Consider the following 10,530-nt stretch of genomic DNA (forward strand, 5'->3'; position numbering starts at 1 on the left):
GGATATATTAAGCTAACGTGAGTGAGCGCTGATGCACGGAGCTGAGTGGAGAGAGATATCCCGGATTGTGTGTGACGCCTGTGTTGTTTTGTCTCCTTTTGAAAGAATAAACCTCCATTACTCGACTCCTGTGTGTGTGCCTCACTCATCAAAGATACAAGACACAACGCAGAAAGACATCGGTTACATACAGTGGGGCAAAAAAGTATTTAGTCAGCCACCAATTGTGCAAGTTCTCCCACTTAAAAAGATGAGAGAGGCCTGTAATTTTCATCATAGGTAAACCTCAGCTATGAGAGACAAAATGAAAAAAAAAAATCTAGAAAATCACATTGTCTGATTTTTAAAGAATTTATTTGCAAATTATGGTGGAAAATAAGTATTTGGTCAATAACAAAAGGTCATCTCAATACTTTGTTACATGCCCTTTGTTGGCAATGACAGAGGTCAAACGTTTTCTGTAAGTCTTTACAAGGTTTTTACACACTGCTGCTGGTATTTTGTCCCATTCCTCCATGCAGATCTCCTCTAGAGCAATGATGTTTTTGGGCCTTCGCTGGGCAACACAGACTTTCAACTCCCTCCAAAGATTTTCTATGGGGTTGAGATCTGGAGACTGGCTAGGCCACTCCAGGACCTTGAAATGCTTCTTACGAAGCCACTCCTTCGTTGCCCGAGCGGTGTGTTTGGGGTCATTGTCATGCTGAAAGACCCAGCCACGTTTCATCTTCAGTGCCCTTGCTGATGGAAGGAGGTTTTCACTCAAAATCTCACGATACATGGCCCCATTCATTCTTTCCGTCACACGGATCAGACGTCCTGGTCCCTTGGCAGAAAAACAGCCCCAAAGCATGATGTTTCCACCCCCATGCTTCACTGTAGGTATGGTGTTCTTTGGATGCAACTCAGCATTCTTTCTCCTCCAAACACGACGAGTTGAGTTTTTACCAAAAAGTTATATTTTGTTTTCATCTGACCATATGACATTCTCCCAATCCTGTTCTGGATCATCCAAATGCTCTCTAGCAAACTTCAAACGGGCCCGGACATGCACTGGCTTTAGCAGGGGGACACGTCTGGCACTGCAGGATTTGAGTCCCTGGCGGCGTAGTGTGTTAGTGATGGTAGCCTTTGTTACTTTGGTCCCAGCTCTCTGGAGGTCATTCACTAGGTCCCCCCGTGTGGTTCTGGGATTTTTGTTCACCGTTCTTGTGATCATTTTGACCCCACAGGATGAGATCTTGCGTGGAGCCCCAGATCGAGGGAGATTATCAGTGGTCTTGTATGTATTCCATTTCCTAATAATTGCTCCCACAGTTGATTTCTTCACACCAAGCTGCTTACCTATTGCAGATTCAGACTTCCCAGGCTGGTGCAGGTCTACAATTGTGTTTCTGGTGTCCTTTGACAGCTCTTTGGTCTTGGCCATAGTGGAGTTTGGAGTGTGACTGTTTGAGGTTGTGGACAGGTGTCTTTTATACTGATAAGGAGTTCAAACATGTGCCATTGATACAGGTAAACAGCCTCTTAAAGAAGAAGAAGTTACAGGTCTGTGACAGCCAGAAATCTTGCTGGTTTGTAGGTGACCAAATACTTATTTTCCACCATAATTTGCAAATAAATTCTTAAAAAATCAGACAATGTGATTTTCTGGATTTTTTTTTTCATTTTGTCTCTCATAGCTGAGGTTTACCTATGATGAAAATTACAGGCCTCTCTTGTCTTTTTAAGTGGGAGAACTTGCACAATTGGTGGCTGACTAAATACTTTTTTGCCCCACTGTATATATATATATATATATATATATATATATATATATATATATATATATATATATGTATATTTTGAGAAACGCTCCAATCCAAAATGCATGGGTTTACATTTCGTTCTGTGTTGCACGGAAAAATCTGAGAAACACTCCCATTCGGAATGCATTGGTTTACATTTCGTTCTGTGGAGCACGGTTATGTTTTCACGGTTATCGGAAATATTGACAGATATATAACTAGAGGGTGCACTGTACTGTCTGCGCACACTTTCTCTCGTCTTAAAAATGCTCCCATTCAAAATGCATTGGTTTACATTTCGTTCCGTGCAGCACGGAAACATCAGAGAAACGCTCCCATTCAGAATACATTGGTTTATATTTCATTCAACGAGCACGAAAAAAGTCGGAAAATCGTGCTCTGGGACACGATTCAATAGATTAACGTTTGTGCGCATGAGCACGAAATCGCGTGATACCGGGTTGGCGCCACGCGTCGGTAAATTAGGGAATGATCTTGCGCCCCAAGGGGCGGTTCGGCGAAAGGAGGAGGCGTGTTCTGGCACAAACGTTCCCTAATGCTATTTTGCAGTTTCAGAAACCAGTTGCGCCACAAACCAGGAAATACATGGTTTAAAGTCAGTGGCGCGTTGTTCAGCATGAACACTGTTCCTCAGTAACTGTTTCTGACTTAATATCAACAGCCAAATCAAGTCAGTGATAGGAGTGGCCTATAACAGGTTTAACGCTATTTTTGTCATTCTTTTGTTCTTTTATCTGTTCACCAAAGGACAGGTTGGTTAGGTTTAATGATGACTGTAGTTAACCATTTACAATATTTCAAGGCACAATGAAGGTTGTATGGCTAAAGCGCTTCCTCCTGATACTGGCTGGAATATATTCTATATATTACATAGTTTCATTATTTATTAACCGAGATGGTACAATTGAATCATTTGGACATGGCAGTCCTGGAATGGTTTCTGATTCGGAGCAAAGTGTGAAAGATCTGTGTAAGTGGACTCTTAAAATACCTATAGCCAGTGGCAATGGTAGCATTTTGTATGGGGTGGAAAAAGAGTGGCATTATGAAATTTAAGGGTGGTGTCATGTACACGTTGTTTTTGTGGATTGTATGTTGTAGCTACAGTATATCATTATCACTTCAGCACAATAGAGGTTATATTCTATCATTATTCTACATGTTTGATTTGTATGGAAGGCCAATTGAGCAAAAAACGTCTCAGAAATGTCTCCTTAAAAACTGTTTATGTTAACAGACATAGTTTGGTCGTGTTATGGACGTAATATCTTTATGCGTTTACCCAACAAAAATGTGTATAACCCCTGCTACTTTTTTTTGCAATTGACTTGGTAACATTTATTTTATGATCCACAATATAGTTATCTATGCCATTTCATCACTGTTAATTAATAAGATAATTAGAAAAAAGAGGAAACAGGTGTTGCGATCGGTATTTCAGAAAATAAGGCAATATATTTGATTTAATAAAGGGTTGATAAATGTTTATATTGTTAGATAACTCACATTAAGATGCATTTTCCTTATTCAAGTCACTCCCAAAATTAAAAGTAATGCCTGAGGCACTCTTTCTTATCTTTCTTTCAATGCCTTTTTTCAGCTAATCACTAACTCACATTGTCTCTCGTCATACAGACAATTTGGTAAATAAACTCCATCAAAAACAAGAATCCATGCAGAAGCTTCTTGAAGAAGATCTAGACAGACATAGAAAAATAGAAGAAAAACCAATTGCAGTGGACACAAAGGAGGATGAAGAAAAACCTGGAAAAATTGAACAGCCTGGAAATAAAGGGAAAAAACTTTTCCCAAAGTCTGCCCTGTTCCAGAACTGGGGAGGAGAGAATTTGTCAGAAGACGAACAAAAAGAGGCACAAGCTTTATTTGAGAAATATGGATATAACGTGTTCCTCAGCGACCGCCTACCCCTTAATCGACCTCTTCCAGACACCAGGGACCCAAGGTTGACCTTTTACTTATTTTAATGTGGAATATAAAATGTGTGTGTGTGTGTGTGTGCGTGTCCGTGTGTGTGTTTGTGTGTGTTGTTGCGTTCTTGAAGAAAGTAGTCTAATTCGGATCGCTTTTAACTCACTTTATTTGTTAAAGTATTTCGGTATGGTAACTATGAAGCAAAAGGAGAGGAATTGTATGGACACCCGTGTGAGCGACAAACAGCAGGCCTCTGTACCTAACTCCCTAGTATGGACTGTCGGATGTTTCTGATTTCGTTGGCTCCAGGCCCTGCTTTAATACCGAGTAGGCGTGGCCTATGTGTCGTATTGGCTCCGCCCTGCTCACCTGTCTAAAGGTGCTGCCATCTGAGGCTGGAATAGTTATTGCAGCTTATATGTCGGGTCCTGCCCCCCTTGTGGCTATGTATAGTAATTACAGCTTATGTGTTCGATCCTACTTCCTAGTGGCTATGTATGGTAATTACAGCTTATGTGTTCGAGCCTACTTCCTAGTGGCTATGTATGGTAATTACAGCTTATGTGTTCGATCCTACTTCCTAGTGGCTATGTATGGTAATTACAGCTTGTGTTTTCAATCCTACTTCCTAGTGGCTATGTATGGTAGCCCATGTGCTTAAAATACTTAACTGTGTGTGTGTGTGTGTATTTGTGTGTGTGTGTGTGTGACTGTGTGTGAGAAAGATAAAGAGAGACAGAACACTCTTTGTGTGAGTACGTATGTGTGGGAGTGCATAGGAGTATTTTCTAAATTATGTTTTGGATGTTAATCTAGATGCTTAAAGAAGACCTACCCAAAGGATCTGCCCAGCATTGGAGTAGTGCTTATCTACCTGGATGAGGCCCTGTCAATCCTCAAGAGAGCCGTCCGAAGTATTATCGACCGCACTCCGAAGTCCTTGCTGAAAGAAATCATATTGGTGGATGACCACAGCACCAATGGTTTGTCTCTGTTTTAGGTTTAAGAAATGATAGACAATTAAATAACTACTTATGTAAATAAATGTTTATGGGAATATATTAGGGCAGGAGGATTCAGCCTCTCACCGCCCATGCATCCAAAACGATGTACCAATGCCCCGTGTAGATGTGCATGAATGAGGAAGAGTGTAGAGAGCGAACGGTGTTACACCCACTAGCTTTATTAGCCCAGTTCAACAACCACGACCATCACCACCAGCGCACCCCAGCATGCCGTGCGTCCCCGTGACGTCAGCACGCCGTAGCAGTAACCATAGAGACTGTCAACACAGTCTACACCCCGGTGGTTCGCCGGGTAGATGCTGCACTATTAAGGCTCGGTCTTATCCCAGTGACCTGGGTTCGATTCCTGCCCATGGTCCTTTGCTGCATGTCCTCCCCTCTCTCCCTCCCATACCTTCCTGTATAACTCCTCATGAATAATGCAAAAATAAATCTTTTTTTTTATATACAGTATGTAGGCCTATATACATATAACAATTAATAACCCAGGGATCATTATTAGTAGGAACGCTAGAAAATGTCCCTACCAATGCCCCAAAAGCAGAAATCAAGCAGGGACTATATAGCCATCATGTTCAAATGTATGAAGTCATCCTCTGTCAAAGATTTAGGCATGGGTCTATTTCATTCAAACAGGACCTGCTTTTGCTACGTGTCTTTTTGACCAATCTTGTCAGGAACTGACTAGCTAGCTGGCTTGCTTTGTGATCCATTGGATGGCAACAATATATGATTCTAATGTAGCCCTTGCACATTAGAATCTACATATTAGATTATTAATTCATTAGTATTATCAATAGCTATTATTTACAGATATATTTCCCCCTCCCCCCACAGTCGACCTGAAGCAGGACTTTGACATGTTCATCAAGACCATTGAGGACCAGAATCCAGGCCTCCTCATGACCAGAGTGACACACAGTGAGCAGCTGGGGCTGACCACGGCAAGGATCTCTGGATGGAAGGCCGCCACGGCTGACGTGGTCGCCATCTTGGATGCTCATATTGAAGTCCATGACCTGTGGTGAGGGGGTACCAACATATGACGTATATAATTGTGTAGTCTGACTTTGAGTGCTGCTGGAGTGGGGATCTGTAATCTTGTAACCATTGGCGGTTTTAGCAAATTGGGGGCCCTAGGCGAAGATATGTATGGGGCCCTCGTCGTCCGATCTTTGAAAGAGAACGGACAAAAAAAAATACTGACTGAATGGTGGATAGGCAGGTAAAGCTAATCTATGCGGAAGTAAAGGTTGGAGATGAGAAAAAATACCTTCCCCTTTAAACCCTTCATACACTTCTTTACTCCAAAATGAAATTGGAAAGCAGAGAACACACAAAGTGTAGCACTACACAAACTAATAGTCACGATGGAACCCAAAAGAGAATAAGGTTTCAGATAACATCGGTCTTTGCCAAAATGCCTGGAAAATTAGCACTGTTTTTTTTAAGATCAAATCAATATCGATATAACCAGCAAGACAAGTAGTTAGGGTAAACCCCCACAAACAGCCATATACACAAAAATTGCCAAGATGAATAATTTACTTTGTATGTGTGAGTGAGGTTGCAATTGTCATTACAGTTGAGATTGAACATTTCAATCATTCTGCAAACACACCTATGTATGAGAGAGAGAGAGAAAAGATAGATTGTTCTCCAGCTAGCTGCTGCTGCTGCTTCTGTAGCGGCATGTTCAACGCTTTGGACGTTGTTGTTGCTGTCTGTAATCCCCAACAGTAGCCGTAAAAAGTGTGTCATCTTTGGCAGCGTTGCCAAAAACTTACCGGCGTCTTTTAGCTTTTTTCTTTTATTTGAGCCGCTTGGGTAACTTTATTTTCTAACCCTTTTTTCCATCCTTAATTTTATTTTTGCATGTAGACTCGTCTTGCTTCGTCTGTTTGTGTATTAAAATAAAGAAAAAAGAATTATGATAATTTCTTCTTTTTTTTTTTTTGGAGGTTGGTTGGGGCCCCCCTGCTAAGGGGGCCCCAAGCGGCCACGGCCAATGCCTCAATGGTAAGACCGCCACTGCTTGTAACTTGCTATGAACAGTGAACACACACTTGCCCAGCACTAGTTAACTGTAAAAAAAGGGTCTGTAGAGGTTTCTAATCAATACTCTGTGGACTTGGCCGCTGTAGAAAGACACAATTAAAATCCCAATAACACCTGCTTTTCCAGGGTTTTTATCAAACAATTCCCATACATGACAGCAATAAACCTCTGTCGTATTCGTTATTCTGGGTTTTGTGTGATTTATGTTTCATCAACTAACTTATCAATGTCTTCATTTATAAGGATTTTCTTTTACTTTATATAATGCTTTGTCTATCTGAATCTGTCTGGGTGACACTCCCCTGTGTCACCTTGGTCCCAAAGCCTGAATATTACTACATACTGGTGGCATAGAACATCAGATGACATGTATGAGAAGTGAGAGTTTTTCATTCATATGGCATATAGGACAATATATTGATTATAATCCTTCTAAGGGTATAGTAAAATTAAACAGCAGTCACAAGTTGCCATGATGTATAGGAACAAAAAATGAGTTATATTTGAAACAGTATACTATGATACACAGAGATTTATTAATAACCCTATTAAAATAGACCTCCAAAGGTTTGTTGTTTTCAGTAGGGTGGCCAATAATTTTTGGAACTCTCCCTGCAAATTGTTCAAATTGTTCAAGATTTTTCATTTCAGAAAAGTGGTCATCTTTGTTTTCAGGTGAGCGCAGGTCTTATTCAGTGGAGCTCAGCTACAACCTGGCTACTCACACCCTGTTTAAATGATTTAATTTAAACAACAACACATCAATGGCAAAGTGAATCAAACCACTGGAAAAGGACTAAGAACAATGAGTCATTCTGTGACAAAGTTCCGTGTCAATTACTTTTAATGTGTTTTATCTCAATCTATTTCTGTGATGCAGGGCTGAACCATTGCTGACGCAGATTAAAGGGGATCGGAAGCTGATTGTGTCTCCGGTGTTTGACAGAGTCAACTACTATGATCTTGATATTGTAACATACTTGCCTGCATCCCATGCCTTTGACTGGGCTTTGTGGTGCATGTACGAGAGATTTTGGCCTGAGTGGTACAAACTAAATGACCCATCCTTGCCTGGGAAGTAAGTTTCACCTGATAATTGCTTTTCTGGATCTGCATTAACAAATTTATCTGCATTAACTCAATCCTGAACAATGACGTGTTGAGCCATGTCCTCTGTTTGCCCTTTTAAGGAGTCCTTCCATAATGGGTATCCTAGTCGCAGATCGGACGTATCTTGGTGAAATTGGAGTTCTTGATGGAGGAATGAAAGTATACGGGGGAGAAAATGTTGAGCTCGGGATTCGTGTAAGTATACCACAGGAATACCCAAAGTTTTCTTATGAGGAAATAAGTCGAAAAAGCCTAGAAGTGATTAACTGACGTATGTTACTGGGTTAATTATTATATTGGGAATAGCTGAATTGTAACAATGCCCATTAATTATTTTGTAGGTTTGGACATGTGGGGGAAGTATTGAGGTTGTTCCATGCTCCAAGATAGCCCACATTGAGAGAAGCCATAAGCCATACATGCCAGACCTCTCCATCACAATGAAAAGGAATGCTTTGAGGGTAGCAGAGGTTTGGATGGATGACTACAAACACAATGTCAATCTGGCCTGGAATCTGCCCTTCAAGGTGCAACAGTTTAACCTAAAAGTTCATGCCAATTTAGACTGTATTTTGTTTCTGACTTCTTTGATGAACTTTGTTAAAAATGAATGCAGCTTTGAATGCAAAACTAAACAACACTTTACAAGGATATCCTATTTGGCATAATTTATTAAGGTTAAGACAGAAACACACATTCTTTGGCTTAACTGATGAAGGCTTATGATCAAACGAAATGCTTTTGTTCTGCAGGATCACGGTATTGACTTTGGGGATGTGTCTGAGAGAAAAGAACTAAGAAAACGGCTGAATTGTAAACCTTTTAAGTGGTACCTGGACAATGTGTATCCACTGCTGGATAGCTGGGACGATATCCTGGCCTATGGAGGAGTGAGTTGTCTTAACTATATGAGGGACAGGGTTGAACATATGGAGATTTTTATAGCCATAGAGTTATTCTGAATCATCTCTGATGGAAGAAGCATTGTGAGGAAATATCAGAAGGTATTTACTCTGTCTGTTACATTAGTCTTTTCCTTTGGGCAAGGTTGATACTGGGGCCTACTTAACACTGCAGTATCAAGCCTTTGAATAAATTTAAACATATTTCTCCCATGTTTAGCTGAAGAACCTTGATGCCAACATGTGTGTAGACCAAGGTCCAGTTCCAGGCCACACACCGATTGCATATCACTGCTACTACTATATGCCTCAAGTAAGTCAAAGGTCGTACTATTAATATGTTGGATGAAGTATCTGATGAAACTGAATACATGTTTTCTTTTGGTTTTCTTTCTGATCAGTACACATATTTCCGAGCCACTGGTGAGCTTTACATTGGTGGGATCAAGTCCCATAGGTACAATGCTAATCGCTGTTTGACGGACGATGGCAACAAAGACAACGAGCCTGGCCTCAACGACTGCCACGAATCTCTTCAGAAAAGAATTGGAATCTACTGGGACTTCAACCAGGTACTTATATTGTGTTGTGGGTGATTGATTGTGAAAGATGTTGTTTCTGAATGCAGAAGAGAAGGATTTGATTGAAGTTGGATGAATTGTGCAATAATGACACACAGTGTTCCCTGATGTATTGCTGTGTTTCTCTCTCTTTTTCAGGGTAAAGAATTTAAGAACAAGCAGACTGGTAGATGTTTGGAAATTGTAAAGGGCAAACTTTTGTTACAAGAATGTACAGGCCAAAGATGGGAAATCGAAAATGTTATCAAACCTTTCTAATATATGTCGTCAATGTGGACTGCAACTACATTGATGATCATTAATAAGCCTACTTAAAAAAGTCAATTTGCTACTACCTACTACTCTGTATGCAAATATATAACCTTTTTTTTTTATAATACTCTTATATAACTTCGACACAAAGAAAGAATGTTACTTTTTGCATGAATATATAATACATTTCCAAATACATTGTAATCTCATTTTAAACAGATGATTTGTTTCAGTTAAAAAGTGCCTTATATTGTAGAAATGTATTTGCTATAAAGCTGTAACAAGCAATGTGATCATTGGTTAACCTTCTGGAAAAGCTGGGGGCTTTCCAGCTTCAAGCAACCCGTGGCTATGGGGTCCACAAAGGTAGCACCTGTCTGAGTCAGAACCAATGATATTGCAGACGCTCACATGCCTTTTCCTAAAGGAGGAGTTTACGTTGGGATAGAAGACGATATTTTCTTGCTCTACTTTAGGGGCTACATGGGACATCTACGATTTGTTTTTTTTTATGTATTGATTCTTCAGTAAACCTAACTTGATTGAATTCTATTCATGTTTTTCCTCATTTTGTCAAGAGTTTATTCCTTGTAGATAAGTACACATCATTCCTTCTCATCAGCACATATATTTCTGTGATTCTGGTGAACTTTTACATTGGTGGGATTGCTAAGTACAATGCTAATTGTACTTATACGGCAACAAGGACAGAGAATGGCAACGGTACGTTTACATGCACAGCTTAATCCGATTAAGGCCATAGTTCGACTATGCTCCTCAATCGGACAACTGCAATTGTCCGAGTATACATGGCGGTGTGAAAATTGATTCATTGGCCGAAGCATTTCTTACCCCGTTACGA

The 10,530-nt window shown here is 40.3% G+C and overlaps 1 protein-coding gene across 1 annotated transcript; it reads left to right on the plus strand.

Annotated features, from left to right (window-relative positions):
- Window positions 1-2,550: 2,550 nt before the first annotated feature.
- LOC307080556 (putative polypeptide N-acetylgalactosaminyltransferase 8) lies at window positions 2,551-10,215 on the plus strand. The gene is made up of 11 exons (XM_079743318.1): window positions 2,551-2,778; window positions 3,444-3,771; window positions 4,557-4,723; window positions 5,603-5,789; window positions 7,704-7,901; window positions 8,014-8,128; window positions 8,275-8,460; window positions 8,686-8,823; window positions 9,056-9,148; window positions 9,237-9,407; window positions 9,555-10,215. Exons 1-11 carry the CDS (start codon window positions 2,616-2,618, stop codon window positions 9,672-9,674), a joined length of 1,866 nt encoding a protein of 621 aa, XP_079599444.1. The 5' UTR covers window positions 2,551-2,615; the 3' UTR covers window positions 9,675-10,215.
- Window positions 10,216-10,530: the final 315 nt, after the last annotated feature.

Source organism: Pollachius pollachius (assembly GCF_949987615.1).
Source record: "Pollachius pollachius genome assembly, chromosome: 9".
Taxonomy (NCBI): domain Eukaryota; kingdom Metazoa; phylum Chordata; class Actinopteri; order Gadiformes; family Gadidae; genus Pollachius; species Pollachius pollachius.

Coding starts and splice junctions, on each gene's coding strand:
- LOC307080556 (XM_079743318.1), top strand. CDS start 2,616: ATGAAGGTTGTATGGCTAAAGCGCTTCCTCCTGATACTGGCTGGAATA. Junction 5,790..7,703: donor ATTGAAGTCCATGACCTGTG/GTGAGGGGGTAC, acceptor TCTGTGATGCAG/GGCTGAACCATTGCTGACGC. Junction 9,149..9,236: donor GCTACTACTATATGCCTCAA/GTAAGTCAAAGG, acceptor CTTTCTGATCAG/TACACATATTTCCGAGCCAC.